This window comes from Trichosurus vulpecula, chromosome 2, assembly GCF_011100635.1.
Source record: "Trichosurus vulpecula isolate mTriVul1 chromosome 2, mTriVul1.pri, whole genome shotgun sequence".
Lineage (NCBI taxonomy): Eukaryota > Metazoa > Chordata > Mammalia > Diprotodontia > Phalangeridae > Trichosurus > Trichosurus vulpecula.
The window spans coordinates 378605113-378627419 of record NC_050574.1 but is presented as its reverse complement, the minus strand read 5'-3'; the positions used below and the strand labels follow the sequence as shown (position 1 = coordinate 378627419).

At 37.7% G+C, this 22307-nt stretch overlaps 1 protein-coding gene across 2 annotated transcripts in view; it reads left to right on the top strand.

Annotated features, from left to right (window-relative positions):
* Window positions 1-22307, top strand: part of LOC118838615 (heat shock transcription factor 2 binding protein) — a 110137-nt gene that overhangs the window by 42445 nt on the left and 45385 nt on the right. The window contains exon 4 of one of the 2 annotated variants that reach the window (XM_036745957.1): window positions 20223-20372. The exons of the other annotated variant lie outside the window; for it this stretch is intronic. Within the exon in view, the coding sequence (XP_036601852.1) occupies window positions 20223-20372 (150 nt within the window). The remainder of the gene's footprint in view (window positions 1-20222; window positions 20373-22307) is intronic. 2 annotated transcript variants of the gene reach the window in all.

Genomic DNA, 22307 nt, shown 5'->3' with positions numbered 1-22307 from the left:
ACTCCATTCTTAATTATCAGCTTCTATTGAGTAAAATAGGGAATAAAAAAAGAAGTTTTCAGCATTGTATGAAAAAGTACAAGTGGTAGTGTGGAGCCAAGATGGTGGAGTAAAAACAGAGAATTGCTTGTGCTGTCCCCCAGATCCCTCCAAATACCTGTAAAAATGACTCTAAACTAATTCTAGAGCAGCAGAACCCACAAAATGACAGAGTTAAACAAATTTCCAGCCGAAGACAACCTGGAAGGTCGACAGGAAAGGTCTGTTGCACCACTCTGAAAGAGGAGTGCAGTCCAGCACAAAACACACCAGCACAAACACACCAGCACAGACTAGACCCCAGAAAACCTGGAGCAGGCCTCAGGGGACTAAATCACCGGCAGCTGTAGCAGTCCTGGGTGGCGGTTCTGGGGCGAGGAGGAGCACTAGTGTGGTGGAGCTTTTGACGGTAGTGGAAAGGGAATCTTTCTCACAGTTCCAAGGCAGAAAAGAGTGCTTGTGGTCACTCACAGACCAGAACACAGGCCAGGAGAGGAGTAAATACCTCTCCTTTGATCATACCACCTTGGAAGAACTGAAAATATACAGGTCCCTAGAAATATCTCTGAAAATAGCTGCACAAAACCCCTGAAACCTGGGACAGTACACCCTGGAAGCATAGTCCTGCCTTAACAGAGAGTTAAAAATGTCAAGTAATTGGCTGGGAAAATGAGGAAACAGTGGAAAAACTCAGACTATAAAATCTTACTTTGGTGACAAAGAAGATCAAAACATAACCAGAAGAAGACAACAAAGCCAAAGCTCCTACATGTAAAGCCTCCAAGAAAAATATGAGTTGGTCTCAGGCCATAGAAGAGCTCAAAAAGGATTTTGAAAGTCAAGTAAGAGAAGTAGAGGAAAAACTGGGAAGAGAAATGAGAGTGATGCAAGAAAATAATGAAAAATGAGTCAACACCTTGCTAAAGGAGACTCCTCAAAATAGTGAAGAAAATAATACATTAAAAAATAGACTAATTCAAATGGCAAAAGAGGTCCAAAAAGCCAATGAGGAGAAGAATTCCTTAAAAAGCAGAATTGGCCAAATGGAAAAGGAGGTCCAAAAGGTTGCTGAAGAAAATAATTCCTTAAAAATTAGAATGGAGCAAATGGAAGCTAATAACTCTTGGAGAAATCAATAAATTATAAAACAAAGCCAGAAAATGAAAAAAATAGAAGACAGTGTGACATATCTCATTGGAAAAACAACTGACCTGGAAAATAGATCCAGGAGAGAAAATTTAAACTTTATTGGACTACCTGAAAGCCATGATAAAAAAAAAAGAGCCTAGATATCATCTTTCAAGAAATTATCAAGGAAAATTGCCCTGAAATTCTAGAACCAGAGGGTAAAATAGAAATCGAAAGAATCTACCCATCACCTCTTGAGAGAAATCCTAAAAGGAAAACTCCTAGGAATATTGTAGCCAAATTCCAGAGTTTCCCAGGTCAAGGAGCAAATATTGCAAGTATCCAGAAAGCAACAATTCAAGTATTGTTGAAACACAATTAGGATAACACAAGATTTAGCAGCTTCTACAGTAAGGGATTAGAGGGCTTGGAATGTGATATTCCAGCAGTCAAAGGAGCTAGGATTAGAACCAAGAATCACCTACCCAGCAAAACTGAGTATAATCTTTCAGGGGGAAAAATGGCTTTTCAATGAAATAGAGGACTTTCAAGCATTCTTGATGAAAAGACCAGAACTGAATAGAAAATTTGACTTTCAAATACAAGAATCAAAAGAGTAGCATGAAAAAGAAACAGGGAAGAGAAATCATAAGGGACTTATCAAAGTTGAACTGTATACATTCCTACATGGAAAGATGATATTTGTAGCTCATGAGACCCTTCTTAGTAGCAAGGTAGCTGGAGGGAATACACACACACACACACACGCACACACACACACACACACACACACACACACATTATATATATATAGACAGAGGGCCCAGGGTGAGTTAAATATGAAGGGATTTCTAAAAAATGAAATTAAGTGGTGAGAGAGGGAATGTACTGGGAGAAGGAGAAAGGGAGAAGTAGACTGGAATAAATTATCTCATATAAAAGAGGCAAGAAAAAGGTTTTACAGTGGAGGGAAAGAGGAGAGGTGAGAGGGAATGAGTGAGCCTTACTCTCATCAGGTTTGGCTTAAGGAGGGAATAACAGCCACACTCAATTGGGTATGGAAATCTATCTTACTGTATAGGAAAGTAGGGGGAAGGGGATAAGAGAGGGGGGGAATGATAGAAGGGAGGGCAGATTGGGGGAGGGGGTAAACAGAAGCAAACACTTTTGAAAAAAGACAGGGTCAAAGGAGAGAATAAAATAAATGGGGGTGGGTTAGGATGGAGAGAAGTATAGTTAGTCTTTCACAACATGTCTATTATGGAATTATTTTGCATGACTACACATGTATAACCTATATCTAATTGCTTGCCTTCTCAATGAGGGTGGCTGGGGAGGGAGAAAGTGAAGGAATGTGGAACTCAAAGTTTTAAAAACAAACGTTAAAAATTGTTGATACATGCAACTGGGATATAAGATATACAGGCAATGGGGTATAGAAATCTATCTTGCCCTACAGGAAAATAGAAGGAAAGGGAGATAAGAAAAGGGAGGGGGGGTGTGATAGAAGGGAGGGCAGATTGGGGGAAGGGGAATCAGAATGCATGCCATCTTGGGGTGCGGGGAGGGGAAAGATGGGGAGAAAATTTGGCACTCAAAATCTTGTGGAAGTGAATGTTGTAAACTAATAATAAATTAATGAATATATATAAAAAACAAAAACAAAAAACTACAAGTGGTTAGAATATAGTTCATCAAAGAAAGCAGTATTTTGTTTTTATTGCTGTTTCCGTTTCTCCTTTAATCTATTGATGTTAATTCCGAAACTTCCATAGATCTAACAATTTTTATAAAACAAAACCACCATCCATTTAAAATTACTACAAAATGTAACAAATACTTGGAAGTTTCCCTTCCAAGATATGAATAAAAGTATGTAAATATAATTACAAACAGTTGTCAACAGAAATAAAACCAGACCTAAATAATTGAAACAATATTAATTTTTCGTGGTAGAACCAGCCAATATAATGAGAATGATAATGCTACTTACATTTATTTACTTATTTAATGCAGTACCAATCAACTCACCAAAAGATTACTTTATAGAACCGGAAAAATAATAAAGCAGTTCACATGGAGGAAAAACAGGTCAAGAATCTCAAGAGAAATAATAAAAAGAAATGGGAATGAAAGGGGCCTAGCAGTTCCTAGTCTTAAACTTTACCTCAAGACAGTAATTATTTAAAAAAATTTTTAAAATATTTATTTTCAGTTTTCAACATTCACTTCCATAAGTTTTAGATTTTCTCCTTTTTCTTCCTCCACTTTTCCCCAAGATGGCATGCAATCTGATAGGGGCTCTACACATACATTCCTATTAAAAACATTTTCACATTAGTAATGTTGCATAGAAGAATTATAACTAATGGGAGAAACCATGAGAAAGAAAACAAAACAAGAGAAAAGAGTCTGCTTCACTTTGCATTCCAAATCCATAGTTCTTTTCTCTGGATGTGGATGGTATTTTCCATCATGAGTCCTTTGGAATTGTTTTAGGTCCTTGCATTGCTGAGAAGGGCCAAGTCTATCAAAATCATTCATCACACAGTGTGGCTGTTACTGTGTACAATGTTCTCCTGGTTCTGCCCACTTCACTCAGCATCAGTTCATATAAGTCTTTCCAGGTTTTCCTGAAGTCTGCTTGCTCATCATTTCTTATAGCACAATAGTATTCCATTACATTCATATACCACAACTTGTTCAACCATTCCCCAGTTGTTGGGCATCCCATCGATTTCCAGTTCTTGGCCACCACAAAAAGAGCTGCTATAAATATTTTTGTACATGTGGGTCCTTTTCCCATTTTTATGATCTCTTTGGGATACAGCCCTAGAAGTAATATTGCTGTGTCAAAGGGTATGCATATTTTTTATAGCCCTTTGGCATAGTTCCAAATTGCTCTCCAGAATGGTTGGATCAGCTCACAGCTCCACCAACAATGAATTAGGGTTCCAACTTTCCCACATCTTTTTTTAAAAATTTATTTAATATATTTAGTTTTCAGCATTGATTTTCACAAAAGTTTGAATTGCAAATTTTTTCCCCATTTCTATCCTCCCCTCACTCCAAGATGGCGTATATTCTGGTTGCCCCATTCCCCAGTCAGCCCTTCCATCTGTCACCCCACTTCCCTCCCATCTCTCTTTCCCTTCTTTTGTAGGGCAAGATAAATTTCTATGCCCCATTGCCTGTGTATCTCATTTCCTAGTTGCATGCAAAAACTTTTTTGTTGTTGTTGTTGTTTTTGAATGTCTGTTTTTAAAACTTTGAGTTCCAAATTCTCTTCCCTCTTCCATCCCCACCCACCCTCCCTAAGAAGGCAAGCAATTCAACATAGGCCACACGCATATCATTATGTAAAACCCTTCCACAATACTCATGTAGTGAAAGATTAACTATGTTTTGCTCCTTCCTAACCTATCCCCCTTTATTGAATTTTCTCCCTTGACCCTGTCCCTTTTTGAAAGTGTTTGTTTTTGATTACCTCCTCCCCCTGTCTGCCCTCCCTTCTATCATCCCCCCTTTTTTATCTTCTTCCTCCTTCTTTCCTGTGGGGTAAGATACCCAATTGAGTGTGTATGGTATTCCCTCCTCAGGTCAAATCCAATGAGAGCAAGATTTACTCATTCCCCCTCACCTGCCCCCCTTCCCTTCCTACAGAACCACTTTTTCTTGCCACTTTTATGTGAGATAATTTACCCCATTCTATCTCTCCCTTTCTCCCTCTCTCAATATATTCCTCTCTTGTCCCTTAAATTGATCTTATTTTTTTAGATATCATCCTTTCATATTCAACTCACCCTGTGCCCTTTGTGTATATATATATATCTATGTATATATATATATATATATATATATGTACACACACACATACCTACATATATACATACATAGACACACATATGTATATATATATGTATACACGTGTGTGTATATGTGTGTATATATATATGCATATTCCTTTCAGCTACTATGATATTGAGGTCTCATGAATCATACACATCATCTTTCTATGTAGGAATGTAAACAAAGCAGTTCAACTTTAGTAAGTCCCTTATGATTTCTCTTTCTTGTTTATCTTTTCATGCTTCTCTTGATTGTTGTGTTTGAAAGTCAAATTTTCTATTCAGCTCTGGTCTTTTCACTGAGAAAACTTGAAAGTCCTCTATTTTATTGAAAGTCAATATTTTGCCTTGGAGCATGATATTCAGTTTTGCTGGATAGGTGATTCTTGGTTTTAATCCTAGCTCTATTGACCTCCAGAATATCGTATTCCAAGCCCTTTGATCCCTTAATGTGGAAGCTGCCAGATCCTGTGTTATCGTGATTGTTTTTCCACAATATTCAAATTGTTTCTTTCTGGCTGCTTGCAATATTTTCTCCTTGACCTGGGAGCTCTGGAATTTGGTGACAATGTTCCTAGCAGTTTTCTTTTTGGGATCTATTTGAGGAGGCGATCTGTGGATTCTTTCAATTTCTATTTTACCCTCTGGCTCCAGAATATCAGGGCAATTCTCCTTGATAATTTCTTGAAAGATGATATCTAGGCTCTTTTTTTGATCATGGCTTTCAGGTAGTCCAATAATTTTTAAATTATCTCTCCTGGATCTATTTTCCAGGTCAGTGGTTTTTCCAATGAGGTATTTGACATTGTCTTCCATTTTTTCATTCCTTTGGTTCTGTTTTATAATATCCTGATTTCTCATCAAGTTACTAGCTTCCACTTGCTCCAATCTAATTTTTAAGGTAGTATTTTCTTCAGTGGTCTTTTGGACCTCCTTTTCCATTTGGCTAATTCTGCCTTTCAAGGCATTCTTCTCCTCATTGGCTTTTTGGAGCTCTTTTGCCATTTGAGTTAGTCTATTTTTTAAGGTGTTGTTTTCTTCAATATTTTTTTCAGTATTTTTTTGGGTCTCCTTTAGCAAGTCATTGACTTGTTTTTCATGGTTTTCTTGCATCATTCTCATTTATCTTCCCAATTTTTCCTCTACTTCTCTAACGTGCTTTTCCAACTCCTTTTTGAGCTCTTCCATGGCCTGAGACCAGTTCATGTTTTTCTTGGAGGCTTTTGTTGTAGGCTCTTGCACTTTGTTGACTTCTTCAGGCCATACGTTTTGGTCTTCTTTGTCACCAAAGAAAGATTCCAGAGTCTGAGACTGAATCTGGGTGCGTTTTTGCTTCCTGGCCATGTTCCCAGCCAACTTACTTGACCCTTGAGTTTTTCCTCGGGGTATGACTGCTTGTAGAGCAAAGAGTACTTTGTTCCAAGCTTGAGGGGATGCACCATTGATTTCAGAGCTATTTCTATATAGCCAGCTCTGCCACACCAGCATTCCTCCTTCCTCAAGAACCACCAACCCGGACCTGACACAAATCTTCAGCAGGCTCTTCACTCCTGCTCTGATCGCCACTTAATTCTTCCCACCAGGTGGGCCTGGGGCCAGAAGTAACTGCAGCTGTAGTTCTGTAGCTGCATCTCCTGCGCTGCCCCTGGGTCGGTGGCCAAATCGGCAAACTCTGTCCCCTGCAGCTTTTCCCACTAACCTTCTCTGTTGTCTTTGGTGTTTGTGGGTTGAGAAGTCTGGTAACTGCCACAGCTCACTGATTCAGGTGCTAGGGCCTGTTCTGCCTAGCTCCTGGTCAGGCTGGTCCTGCTGCCTCCACGTTGAGCTCCGCTCCCCTCCACTGCATGCGAGATAGATCTCACCCAGCGACCATCCAGGCTGTCCTGGGCTGGATCCCTGCTTCCCTCTTCTATATTGTGGGTTCTGCCGTTCTAGAATTTGTTCAGAGCCATTTTTTATAGGTCTTTGGAGGGACGTGGTGGGGAGCTCACTCAAGTCCCTGCTTTCCAGCCCCCCTTTCCCACATATTTTCCAACATTTATCATTTTCCTGTTTTGTCATGTTAGCCAATCTGATAGGTGTGATTTGGTACCCCAGAGTTGATTTGATTTGCATCTCTCTAATCAGTAATGATTTAGAGCATTTTTTCTTATGACTATAGATAGTTTTAATTTCTTCCCCTGAAAACTGTCAAGGCATTAATTACTAAAACAGTTAGTTACTATTTAAGGAATAGGTAGATTGATCAGTGAAACAGATCAGATATACAACATATAAAAATATATCTAATGCTCTAGTATTTGATAAACACAAAGAAGCCTATTGCTATGAGGACTCACTATTTAATAAAAACTGTTGGGAAAATTAGACAGCAGTATGGAAGAAATTAGATTTAGATCAACATTTTACTCCTTTTACAAAGATAAACTCCAAACCTAGATATAAAAGGGTCACATCATAAACAGATTAGAGAAAAATGGAAAAAATTAACATATTAGATCTATGGATAAAAGAAAAGTTCATGATTAAACAAAGAATAGAGTTCACAGAAAATAAAAATGAATAATATTGATTACATAAAATTGAAAAGATTTTGCAAAACAAATATGATACAACTAAGATTAGAAGGGAAACAACTGAGAAGAAATCTTTGCAGCAAATTTCTCTGATAAGGGTCTCATTTCCAAGATAGATAAGGAACTAATTCAAATTGATAGGAAATAGAATCTTTCCCCAGAACAGGCAATTCTCAGGGGAAGAAACCCAGGCTATCTATTAGCCATATGAAAAAAATGCTCCAAATTAGAGAAAGTAAATTAAAAAGCAATTCTAAGATTCAACCTCATACCCATCAGATTGACAACAATGAGGAAAAGGAAAATGATAAATTTTAGAAGGATCATGGTAAATATCGATGCATTGTAAATGAGTACGACTTGTGAATGAGTACAACCATTCTGGAAAGCAGTTTGAAATTACACATAAAAAGTTACTAAACAATGCATCCTTTGACCAAACAATACCACTACTAGGCCTCTCACCAAAAGAGATCCAAAAAAAGAGGAAAAGGTCATTTATATATAAAAATAGTTATAGCAGCTCTTTTTATTGTGGCACATAAGAAGACTTATATGAACTAATGCGGAGTGAATGAAGTAGAACCAGAATAATTTGTGTTATAACATTACTATCAAAACAATGAACAGTTTTGAAGACTTTTATAAACTGATGGAGAATTAAATGAGCAGAACCAGAAGACCAGTTTATAAAATAACAACACTGTAAAAACAGACAATTTTGAAAGCTGAATAGCACTGAACAATCATGATTCCAGAGGACCAATGATGAAACATGTTATCCATGACAGAGAGGTGCTGGATTTAGTGTTTAGAAAGACATAAACATATTTGCATGTATCCGTTGAGGGAACTTATTTTGCTTCACTCTGCATATTTATTCCAAGAAATTTGTTTTTCTTTTCTTCTTTTCCAATAAGGTAGGAGTCAGACAGAGAATAAATAGATTTATGTTAAATTTTTAAAAAATAATGAAGTGGAGGGGTGCTCCAGATATGAAGTGTTGCATGCATTTTCAAATGAGATTACTGGTACTATTACCTTTACTTGACTATTTTATTTTGTTACAAGATATTTCTCACAAAGTGGGAGTAATCTGTGTTTGTAATGTAAAACAAAAAAAAAAACAATCAATATAACTTAAAAAAATCACTGTCTTTCCAAACCTCATGTTCTTGATGGTCACATTCAATGAATGGAAACCTACTATTGTTGGATGAATACGAACAAGCTTATCTGTCCAAGGAAGAAGAAGAAATGTGCTATAATCAAAGAGTAATGTAGCTCCTGATCGACTCTGTTTTGTATTGGGCCAAATGGTGGAAACCATTAAGGGAAAATTGTAACACAATGAAAGCTGATAGTTTTTTTAAAAAGAGTTTTTAAAAGATAAATCTTGACAATCTACCCCCAAAATATGACCTCATAATGTTATTCATAACACTGTCTTCAAAATGCTACCTTTCTCATCTAAAATAGTCTAATTATAGCCTTTCAAAATGTTGTGCCACAAAAGATTGTGTCTTCACTAAGTGAAAAAATGGTTTCAATAATTAGTAATGTCACTACTGACTGGACACCATGAACCGATATCTTTTTTATGATATTTTGACAATGAAAAATATAGTTCATTTGAACATTTTGTGTCTGTTCATACTTTATTTTTGACCAATTAAAGGATGTCCTTTGTATTCTCAAAGTTGACTAGTCATCAGTAATGTCTGTCTGTTTGGATGACACACTGATTATATCTGGATGTGCTGTGAGAGCTCAAATGAAATGTAAAAAAAGAAACAGTGAAATATTCTAAGTACATTGCCATGAACATTGTTTGAACCTTATCATCAAGTTTACATCAAGTAAACAGAACAGAACTGTTTTTATTTTTAAATTTGTTTTTGGTGTTAGACTTTTTATGCCTTTGTAGGGAAAATTTCACCAGGACTGAGTTTGGAGGCTTTGAAGTTACTGTCAAACACAAGATGGGCATGCAGAGCAAAAACAATGTCTGCTATAAAGCAAAATTCAATCGAACATTTTATAAACTTAACAAGAGCATATTGAAACAACTTACCTTCCTGGAGCTAAAATGAAAGCCAGGCATCTAATCCCTGAAATAAACTTATTCAAGTTAACTTTGCTCTTCATTTGCTATATCCTATATCCTGGATGATGGTAAATTAAGGCTCTTTAAGTGCCAGATCTTAGCTTATTTACTGCAGTAACAGGGTTGGAAAATTCCTGTAACTCGTCATAAGTGACCCCGAATATTTTCCATCTATTTAAAGAATAAATTTTAGTGATGTTTCTTGTTTTTAGGTTACCCGCATTTCACAATGTAATCATTTCCCCCCTTTAAAAAAATTTTAGGTTTAGTTCTCTCTGTCTCATCCTGTCTTGGGTGCAGGAGCTACTCATGGCACCGTTACTTGTTGGGCTCAAAGCTTTGACCTGCTTCCTTTTTGACCTGAACTGATTTACTCCTCCTTAGACAACCTTGTGGTCCCTTGCTCCTGGGCACATACCACATTAATGCTGAACTTAGTTTAGGCACTGTATCAGTAGAACCCAATGCAGTTCAGAACTCCCTTACTTAAGACCTGCTAGCCAGTAGCTAACATTATAAACATATGCCACCATATCCTGCTCAGTCCTCTGCTGTATGAGATCAAGTTGGTCACTTAGAACTTTTTTTCTCACTGGAATAGTCTGCCAGAAAATCTGGCATGGCCTCTAGTTCCTAGACCTCAAGTGACTTGCTCTGCCAACCTTTTTTTTTTGAAGCATACAAAGTTGTAGACTGTTCAGATACTTTTTTTTTTTAAAATCTAAGAACAGGAAAACAAACAAAGAGGCAAAGAACAGAGGCCTGTATTTGTGGGCCACATGTTGGTCCAGGTGGGGAGATAGGCAGTTGACGGCAGGAGGCCACTGTAACCTCTGTTAATAGTACTCTCAGATTCGTGGTAGCTGAGAGCCAAGAGCAGCCTGTCTTTGCTCACTACCAAAGAATGAAAAAGGGCCAGATCATCTCATCATTGTCTTTTGTACACATTCTCATTACTAGTGTAACAGCCAATCTAAAGACTACTCTTTACCACATGTGATGGGGACAGGAGACAGTCACGATACCTGGGCACTCTCTGAACTAGGGAATGGGGCCCTTCCATAACATGTGATTTGAAACCAGTTCCTCAGTCTTTTTTTTTTTCTTTTTGTGGTAGTATCAGGCAGAACAAACTGATTGCTCTGAGAATGACAGACCTGCGTTATTTGTAAAAATAACAACCTTTTTGTTTGAATATCTAATTAGTATTGGCCTTTGAAGACAATTTAAAATCCTTGGGTATACACTTAATGAAATATGCTGCACACACCTATCTATGCAGGTTCTTTATAATTTGGAACTGTAGTCTAGTAGCAAGAGTTCTGGATTTTCAGAATCACAAAATCAGAGAATCATGGAATTTGATATTTGAAATCTACCTCAGTGGTCATCTAGTTGAACCTGGGCATGAAAGGAATCCACACTATTACAGTACCAAATACATGGTTTTCCAGCTCTAACTTGAAGATCTCTGAAGAGGTAGAATTCCCCACCCCACCTCCATAGTCCATTCCATTTTTGGACAGCTCTAATTATTAGGAAGTTTTCCCCAGCAAAACCTAAACTGACATCTTTCTAACTTCCACCCAGCGTTCCTAGTTCTGCCCTGTAGGAACAAATGGTATAAGTCTAATATCTTTTACAAATACTTGAAAATAGGTGTGATGTTCTCCCTCTTTTCCAGACTAACCATGCCAGGTTCCATAACTAATCCTCATATGAAATGGACTCAGTGCCCTTCAGCATCCTGGTTGTCTTCCTATGCATACTCTTAAGTTTATCAATGCCCTTTTAAAACTTTGGCATTCAGAACTTACTTCAAATGAGATCTAAAATAATAAAGATAGCTAAAGCAGGGTACAGTGAGACTATCATCCCCCTATTACCAAAAGGCATGCTCTTTTTAATGCAACCCAAGATCTCATTAGCTTTTTTGGGGGCTACCATATCACATTGATGACAAGTATTAAATTTATAGCTCATTAAAACCTGTAGATGTATTTTTTAGAAGACTTGCTTTCTACCTGCGCTTCCTCCATCTTATAAATTTAATTTTTTTGGTACCCCAGTGTAAGATTTTACATTTGTCTTTATTCAATTTCAAATTTTTAGATTCAGCTGACTATTCTAGTCTTTTCTGGATCCTGACTCTTGTTATCTAGTATATTAATCATCTCTCCCAGCTTTGTGTCCTCTATAAATTTGAGGAGTTATGTCTTTATTAAAATCATAGATTTGTTAAACATCATAGGGCCAAGCATGGATCTGTAGTACCTTGCTAGAGACTGCCTGCTATATTGACACTGGACCACTAACAACTACCTTTTGAGTTCTTTTAATTCAAGTGTGCAAAAAATTTTAATAGGTCCTATATTACCAACAAAACCTAGCAGGAATAGAAAGAAAAAGAAATTTATTTTAAGATAAGTATGGAATTATTTTTATTAACACTTGAATTGAACTACTCTGGCCATGTTAAGTCCAAAACTCAATTTCTTTGGTCCTTGCTGTTGACCTAATAGAGGTCTGATATTCAAGAGATGGTTATAAAAATAGCAGAATAAGAACCATTTCCTAGTAGATAAATGGTAAAGAGATACGAGCAGGTAGTTCTTAAAGAGAGAAAAACAATTTATCAACCATCACATATAAATATGCTCCAAATAACAAATATTTTTTTTTTGCAAAACCTTCTCAATTTTATTTTTTTTAAATTTGTTTAACATATTTAGTTTTCAGCATTGATTTTAACAAGAGTTTGAATTACAAATTTTCTCCCCATTTCTACCCTCCCACCCACTCCAAGATGGCGTATATTCTGGTTGCCCTGTTCCCCAGTCAGCACTCCCCTCTATCACCCCACTCCCCTCCCATCCCCTTTTCCCTTCCTTTCTTGTAGGGCAAGATGAATTTCTACACCCCATTGTCTGTGTATCTTATTTTCTAGTTGCATGCAAAAACATTTTTGTTTGTTTTTGAACATCTGTTTTTAAAACTTTAAGTTCCAAATTCTCTCCCCTCTTCCCTTCCCACCCACCCTCCCTAAGAAGTCAAGCAATTCAACATAGGCCACATGTGTATCATTATGTATAACCCTTCCACAATACTCATGTTGTGAAAGACTAACTATATTTTGCTCCTTCCCAACTCATCACCCTTTATTGAATTTTCTCCCTTGACCCTGTCCCCTTTCGAAAGTGTTTGTTTTTGATTACCTCCACCCCCATCAGCCCTCCCTTCCATCATCCCCCCCATTTATTTTTATCTTCTTCCCTCTTCTTTCCTGTGGGGTAAGATTCCCCATTGGGTATGTATGGTATTCCCTCCTTAGGCCAAATCTGATGAGAGCAGTGTTCACTCATTCCACCCTCATCCGCCCTCTCCCCTCCTCCCACAGAACTGCTTGCTCTTGCCTCCTTTATGCGAGATAATCCACCCCATTCTATCTCTCCTTATCTCCCTCTCTCAGTATGTTCCTCTCTCATCCCTTAATTTGATTTTATTTCTTTTAGATATCTTCCCTTCATCTTCAGCTCACCCTGTGTCCACTTTCTCTTTCTCTCTCTCTCTCTCTCTCTCTCTCTCTCTCTTTCTCTCTCTCTCTCTATATATATATATATACACACACATACATATATATACACACATGTAGATATATACATACATATACATTCACCCATATATGTACATAAACATATATGTATGCATATTCCCTTCAGCTACCCTAATACTAAGGTCTCATGAATCATACTCGTCATCTTTCCATGTAGGAATGTCAACAAAACAGTTCACCTTTAGTAAGTTCCTTGCAATTTCTTTTTCTTGTTCTTTTTCTTGATTATCTTTTCATGCTTCTCTTGATTCTTGTGTTTGAAAGTCAAATTTTCTATTCAGTTCTGGTCTTTTCACTGAGAAAGCTTGAAAGTCCTCTATTTGATTGAAAATCCATATTTTGCCTTGGAGCATGATACTCAGTTTTGCTGGGTAGGTGATTCTAGGTTTTAATCCTAGCTCCATTGACCTCCGGAATATCGTATTCCAAGCCCTTCGATCTCTTAATGTAGAGTCTGCCAGATCTTGGGTTATTTTGATTGTGTTTCCACAATACTCAAATTGTTTCTTTCTGACTGCTTGAAGTATTTTCTCCTTGATCTGGGAGCTCTGGAATTTGGCGACAATATTCCTGGGAGATTTCTTTTTGGGATCTATTTGAGGAGGTGATCGATGGATTCTTTCAATTTCTATTTTGCCCTGTGGCTCTGGAATATCAGGGCAGCTCTCCTTGATAATTTCTTGAAAGATGATATCTAGGCTCTTTTTTTGATCATGGCTTTCAGGTAGTCCAATAATTTTTAAATTATCTCTCCTGGATCTATTTTCCAGGTCAGTGGTTTTTCCAATGAGGTATTTGACATTGTCTTCCATTTTTTCATTCCTTTGGTTCTGTTTTATAATATCCTGATTTCTCATCAAGTTACTAGCTTCCACTTGCTCCAATCTAATTTTTTAAAGTAGTATTTTCTTCAGTGGTCTTTTGGACCTCCTTTTCCATTTGGCTAATTCTCCCTTTCAAGGCATTCTTCTCCTGATTGGCTTTTTGGAGCTCTTTTGCCATTTGAGTTAGTCTGTCTTTTAAGGTGTTGTTTTCTTCAGTGTCTTTTTCAGTATTTTTTTGGGTCTCCTTTAGCAAGTCATTGACTTGTTTTTCATGGTTTTCTCGCATCCTTCTCATTTCTCTTCCCAATTTTTCCTGGACTTCTCTAACTTGCTTTTCCAGCTCCTTTTTGAGCTCTTCCATGGCCTGGGACCAGTTCCTGTTTTTCTTGGAGGTTTCTGTTGTAGGCTCTTTGACTATTAATTTCTTCTGTCTGTATGTTTTGGTCTTCTTTGTCAGCAAAGAAAGAATGCAAAGTCTGAGACTGAATCTGGGTGCGTTTTCGCTGCCTGGCCATATTCCCAGTCAACTAACTTGACCTTTGAGTTTTTCAGTGGGGTATCACTGCTTGTAGACTACAGAGTTCTATGTTCCATGTTTGGGGGGGAGGTGCCAGCTCTGCCACACCAGCACTGCTCCTTCCCCAAAAACCCCCAACCCGAACTGGGCTTAGATCTTCGGCAGGCTGTGCACCCCTGCTCTGATCCGCCACTTAATTCCTCCCACCAGGTGGGCCTGGAGCCAGAAGCAGCAACAGCCTGGAAGCCGAACCGCGAACTCCTTCCACTCCCGCAGCTTTTCCCACTAACCTTCTCAGCAGTCTTTGGTGTTTGTGGGTTGAGAAGTCTTGTAACTGCCGCAGCTCACTGATTCAGGGCGCTAGGGCTAACTCTGCCCGGTTGCTGGTCTCGGTCCACACCGCTCAGGCTGGGCTCTGCTCCACTCCGTTCACAGCTCCCAGCTCCCAGCTCCGTGTGGGATAGACCTCACCCAGAGACCATCCAGGCTGTCCTGGGCTGGAGCCCTTCTTCCCTCTGCTGTTTTGTGGGTTCTGCCGTTCTAGAATTGGTTCAGAGCCATTTTTTATAAGTTTTTCGAGGGACTCGGTACGGAGCTCATGCTATTCCCTGCTTACCAGCTGCCATCTTGGCTCCGCCCCCCAAATAACAAATATTAAAATAAATGTTTATTAAAACGCTTCTGAGGTTCTATTTCACATCCTTCAGATTGACAAAGATGACAAAAAAAGACAAATGACAATTGTAGGGGATGTGGTAGGATAGGCACAACTAATATTTTATATGTGGATTGCGAATTAATGTACCCATTCTGGAAAATAATTTGAATTTATTTCTTAAGAGTCCCTAAACTTCATTCCTGTTGACTCAGCAATGCCACAATTAGGCAAATACCCCAAAGAGATCAAAGAAAGAGGGAAAGGTCCTATAAGCCCCAAAGTATTTATAGCAGCACTCTTGTTGTAACAAAGAATTGGAAACAAAATTGGTACCCATTAATTGGAGAATTATGGTATATGAATGTAATAAAATACTATATTATGCTCTAAGAATGGGATGCATTTAGACAAGCTTGGGAATACTGTATTTCCCCATATATAAGATGCACCTTAATTTTGGAGCCTGAAATTTGAAAAAAAAAATGTATTACATAAAAGTATTGACCTCAAGTTTTATTCATCTGCTCATAGCTTTCAGGCATCTTTTGGGCAAGTCTGGTGTGTGTATGCTGGCTTAGTCCATTCCGTTTCATGAACCTGAAGCACCAATTTTGTCCTCCTTTGAAATCAGTAACTTCTTTTTCATCAGCAATTCTTCTTGCCTCATGCTGAACCATCTTTGTGGACACAGGAATTCCCATTGCCCTTTGCTCTTCAATCCATATCTTCATTTCTCTCTCTAAATCAGGCCATTTTGCTGACTTGCCTCTCATGGCCTTCTGCTGTGGCGTTTTCAGTAGGGTTTCTTCTTACCGTAGCCAGTCTCAGATTGTTTTCTCAGTTGGAGGAGGACAAAACTTACGTTCAGCAGCATGATTTCCATTCACTTTTGCAAACTGGATCACTGTTAACTTGAATTCAGCACTGTACGAAGATCTTTTCTGAGCCATTTCTGGGCAGAACGTGGCAAAACGTAGCCTAATATACCAGTAACAAAATGTGAAACAATGAGCGCAAAGACAACAAGCACGAAAAAGTGGGAAATGCAAGTAACAAAATCTACAACCATGAGTGCAAAAACAAGTGCTAAAAAGCGGGAAATGAAAGTTAAAAAAATCTACAACCACTGTATAAGACGCATCCAGTTTTTAGACCCCAAATTTTTTGGAAAAGGGTGCGTCTTATACATGGGGAAATATGGTACTTTTATGAACAGATTCAGAGTGAAACAAGCAGAATCAGAAAATAATTGTTAAATAATAATAATTTTATAGAGGAAAACACTTTGAATAACTTAAGAACTCTGATTAATGCAGTGACTGATTGTGACTTCAGAAAATAGATGATAAAGCATGCTTCTCATGTCTTTGTGAAGAGATGATAATGTGGAGATTCAGAATGAGACGTGCTTTTAGACATGGCCAGTTGTGACTGTTTTGTTTGACTATATTTGCTATGAGTTTGGGGTTTTTTCTGAGGGAGAGAGAATTATAAGGGAAAGGGAGTAGATATAGTGATAACAAAAAAAGGGAAAAGTATATCAGCAAAACATTTTTAAAAATACAAAGAAGACTAGAAGTTCAAAAGGGAATACATATAATTAGAGCACTGTTTTAACTACAATGTTAAATTTAATATATACTTTAAAAAACTAACTTGTATATAAAAAAGAGATTGATAATTTATTATTTAAGCATTTTTTCTCTTCTGTTTATATGGATATATTCATGTTTATTAATTCTTGTTAGGTTAACAATAATTTTAAAAAAACCTTCAAAACCTGACCCCTTCTTACCATTTCAATTGTATTACATATTACTTTCTTTCTTGCATACTATGTTCTGCTGATATCATCTTCTTTTATACTTTGATACTCTGTCACTTGTCTCTGAGACTTTGTACATGCTATCCTCCATGGCTGGAATTCACTTCCTCCTTTCTTCCACTTCTGGGATTAAGTACTACGCTCTGCAAGATTCTTTTCCTGGTCTCCCAGCTGTTAGCTGCTAGTACTCTCCTCCCTCCTTTTGTATATGTTTTGTATATGTTTGTACTTTGTCTCCCTTGTTATAACGTAAGTTCCTTCAGGTCAGAAACTTTCATTTTTGTCTGCCTATTCCCTAACACGTTGTCTGGCATATCGCAAATCATAAATCCTTTTCAATTGATTGATCAGCGGCATTGGAGCTACTACATTTAAACTGCTATATCAAGGTATAGGAATGACATAAAGATGAATTTAGGAGGAAAAAGTGGATAGACCATATAGATACAAAGGGAATCCATACTGAATTTGATGCACTTTTAAAAATATTAAGTAATTATTTTTATTTATTGTATTTGTTGTATCTCAGTGAGAGGGCAGAGTATCAAAACATGGGTAAATGCATGTTACCCCTCCCCCCAAAAAAGTAACTGAGAAGACATCTATAATGAATATAATATAATGAATGTATATGCATATTTTCTCATTTTTGTAAAATTTCATGAGAATAGCATATACATATATGGAGGGTGTCTTTAAAGCCATTATTTGGAGGGGATGGACAGGCATTTCTACCACAGATCACTTTTTCATAGTTACACAATTGACTGAAAAGTATAAAGAATACAAGGTCCTATTGGGCTTCTTTGCTGGTTGCTCAGGCTTTACTGACCTTATCTAATGTATGGTAGGCTAGGAATGTGACTAGACTGGTAGATGAGACAATGACCTTGCCCCTGGTTATCTTTGACTGCCTTTTTCCTGCCCACTTATCTACATGGAGGATGGAAAGGACTTGGAGTTGAAAAACTGGGGAACCTAAGACCCAAGAGCTGTTTAGTGTTTATTTAGGAAATACCCTTACATGGATAATGATGAGCAGTAGTTTAGGCTTCAGAAGTTAAAGGATGTTTGCTTGCCATAAATGAGATCTCTAGAGGGACTAAAGGCTGTTTAGTCCAAAGGAAAAACTGAGTCCAAACAAAAGGTAGAATTGAGACTGAGGCACTAATTCTTTTGCTAAGAGCGTCCTTTCTCCTCTTTGTTTTAATGAGCTTGATGCCTGGAATCAATGATTTCTAGATAGAGTTTAGAGGTCTCATAACCAATTCTCTTCAGGGAATGAGACAGTTTAGTCTGTAAATACTGTTAGTCTGTAAATAAGAAGCATTTTTCCCCTAGGACTTCTGTTCATCAATGGTTGGGGTGGCTGTTTTTCTAAGAACTATAAAGATACCTTTCAGGATTTGAACTAAAAGATACAAGCAGAAGTACTCTAGGGGCTGTATCCCAAAGAGATGACACAAATGGGAAAGGGACCCATATGTACAGAAATATTTATAGTAGCTCTTTTTGTGGTAGTAAAGAATTGGAAATCAAGGGAATGCCCATCAATTGGGGAATGGCCAAACAAGTTGTGGTATATGAAGGTAGTGGAATACTGTTGTGCTATAAGAAATGGGGAAGATTTGGACTTCATGATAACCTGGAAAAACCTACATGATATAATGCTGAGTAAGTGGAGCAGAACCAGGAGAACGTTATACACAACCACAGATATATTGATTCTGTGATGACTAACCTTGATAGACTTGGCTCTTCCCAACAATGCAAGGTTCAAAGACAACTCCAAAGGACTCATGATGGAGAGAGCTGTCTACATCCAGAGAAAGAACTATGGAGTCTGGATACAGATTGAGGCAAACTATTAGCTCTCCTTTTATTTCTTTTGTTTTTTTTTTCTCTTTTGTTTTTGTTTTTTGGTTTTGTTTCTTCTTTCTCATGATTCATTCCATTGGTCATAATTCTCCTTTACAACTTGACTATTGTGTAAATAAGTTAAATGCAAAGTTACATGTAGAAGATATATCGGATTCCATGCCGTCTTGGGGAGGGAAGGTGGGGGGAAAGAAAATATGGAACTCAAAATCATGCAGAACTGAGTGTTGTAGACTAAAAATAAAAATCATATTAAAAAAAAGAAGTAGCCCTAGAGATTGTCTTCAGCTGAAGCCAGACAGTCTTCAGTCAGAAGCAGACAGAAGCTCCGTGTCCTTGTAGTCCTAGTGGGATTAGACCTGGCAATGCTAAGTGGTTAAGCAAAGAAGCCTTTGGAGTTGACTGTGTCTAACAGAGCAGTTTTCAGTGGACCAACATCTAGTGGAGTTAACACATTTGATGTCCAGAGTCTAGTGGAGCAGAATCAAGTGGAAATTGTGTGTTGGAGTGGGGAGCAGGCCTGATGGGACAGTGTGATGGTGTCACCAGAAGACATCAGTGTCCCTAAAGCATCAGAAGCATGAGTTGCCATCTACATTCACTGTGGCCAAACATACTTCTTACATGTTGGCCTTTCCAGTCCCATTCCCTACATATATTCATGTTTCTCACTGATGGTATGTGTTTGTGAGAGGTTTATTGGGGAAACATTTTATAGTTACATTACTCACTATGAAATTTCATTTTATATTTTTGCTTTGATCTAATTATCACCTCTAACTATTAAAGGTAGGGTATTTGAGCTATTGTTTTAGGGAGCACAAACAGGGCTCTTAACAGTGTTCAAGTTAATAAATACTTTAAAAATAAGTTGTACATAATAGAGACTTACTATTTCATATACAGGTCTCTTTTTTTTTCTTTGTATGTGGACATGTTCTTGTTTGTCAATGCTTGTCAAATTCATAATTTAAAAAAGGAAAATTTAAAAAGATATAAAACAGTTGTGCTTAGTAGTATCCTTTTTCTGAGCTTTGTTTGCCCTGGATAATGGCTCTCCAAGAAATAATTTTGGTGAGTCAAGCTTTCTAGATAACCTTTATACTTACAATTCTAGAATTTTTTTTAAATTTACTATTACTTGTGAATAAGAGTAGAAACAGAATGATGCTGTTAATCTTCTGATATTTTATTCTGATTTAATTTCAGGAGAAACTTGCTCTTAGACAGCAGCTGAATGAACTGAAGCAGCAACTATTGCAGCAGGCAGAATATTGTACAGAAATGGGAGCAGCAACATGTACCCTTTTGTGGAGTGTCTCCAGCAGTGAGGAAGCAGTAAAAGCAATCTTGGGAGGAGTAAGCATCCTATGTGAACTAGATCCAGTATTATAGTTGAACATTAAATAACTTAAAGGATATGGTAGTTATATTAACACTTTAATATAAAAGACCCAGTTCTTTGTATCTTTTTACAAAAATTGATTTAGTACTTAAAATACTACAATAACTCTCACCCTTTCCCAGTCACCAATGGAGTGAAGCAGGGTTGTTTGTTTGCTTCCGTGCTTTTTAGCATGATGTTTTCAGCAATATTGTCAGACACTTTCAACAAGGATGAAAACACCATCAAAGTCAACTACTGCACCAACAATCATTTATTTAACTTGAAAAGGCTACAAGTCAAGACTGAAGAGGAGGGAGAGTTAGTTCATGACTTTTTGTTTGCAGATGATTGTGCACTCACTGCAGCCTCTGAGGCTGAGATGCAACAAAGTAAGGATTGATGTTCTACTGCTTGTGCATCTAATTGTGCCCTAAGAACTAACCAAAATTAACCAAAAAAAAAAGATTCTTTACCAGCCAGCACTGCACTATCCATACATGGAACCATCAGTTATAGCAAATGGAGAAGATTTTGAATGCTGTGGATAAATTCATTTACCTTGGCAGTATACTTTCCAGGGATATATACAGATGATGAGATTGATGCATGCATGGCATTAAATTGGCTCACCATTTGGGAGGCTCCAAAAAATGTGTGGGAGAGAAGAGATGTTAGGCTATCTACCAAACTGAAGGTCTACAGAGCTATTATACTGACCTAATTATTGCATGCCTGTGAAACCTGGAGTGTATATGAACACCGTGCCAGAAAATTGAATTGCTTACATGTGAATTGTCTAAGGAAGATTCTGAAGATCATCTGGTAAGATAAGGTACTGGACACTGAAGTTCTTTTGCAAGCTGAAGTACCTGTCATTCAGACTCTATTGCAGAGAATGCAAGTCCAATGATCTGGCCACTTTGTTTGAATGCCAAATGTACTTTTGCTCAAAAGACTATTTACTGAGAAATCATACAAGGAAAGTACTCACACAGAGCTCAGAAGAAGTGCTACAAGGACATGATCAAGGTCTCTTGAGGGACTTTGGGATGAATTGTGAGACACAGGCACAGTATTGTCTAGCATGGCATGTCCACATCAATAAAGGCGCTGTGCTCTATGAGCAAAGCAGAATTGTGGAAGCTCAAAAGAAACATGTGAGATGCACAAATTTAGAGACATCTCGCTTCCAAATGGTCATACAGACTGTGCATGACCTGTGGTAGAGCCTTCTGGCTTTGTATTGGTATGATCATCCACAGTCAGACACACTGTAAGTTGACCATGGTATCGTGATGTCACTTTGGTCTTCTTCAAGCATGAAAGACAAACAGCAACACTAATAATCACAGTGGGGGACACAAAAAATAGTATAAGATTTTCTCTTCCCTTACAAAACTTAGAGCTTAAGCTTGTCATGGAGATGAGACATATACACAAACAGCTGTAATACAAAATCAGATATAATAAGAACCATATGTTATAGCATATACTTAGTTTAGGTGTTAAAAGAGAGAGAGTACTCATAGACAGAGTGAAAAGAGAGGGAGATGACATCTGAGCCAGATCCCAAAGGGTAGGTTGGATTTTGAGAAGTGGAGACGGTGCGAGGAGCATTTGAGAAAGTCAGAACAATGACTTGATGAGCCCAGGGGTGACATTGGCATGGAATATTTATCTGGAAGATGATAAGGCTAGGAAGGCAAAGTCACAAACTCCTGTAAAGAGTCATAAGCAAAGTTAGGAATCGTCTCATAGTCCTACTCCCTCATTTTTAAGATGCAGAAGTGGATTCCCAGAGAGTATGTATTGACTTGTTCAAGGCTGTACAGGAAAGAAGCAGCAGAGCTGGAGCTTCCTTTTATCTCATCACTTTGCCTCACATCTCTAAAAGATCAACCTCATAA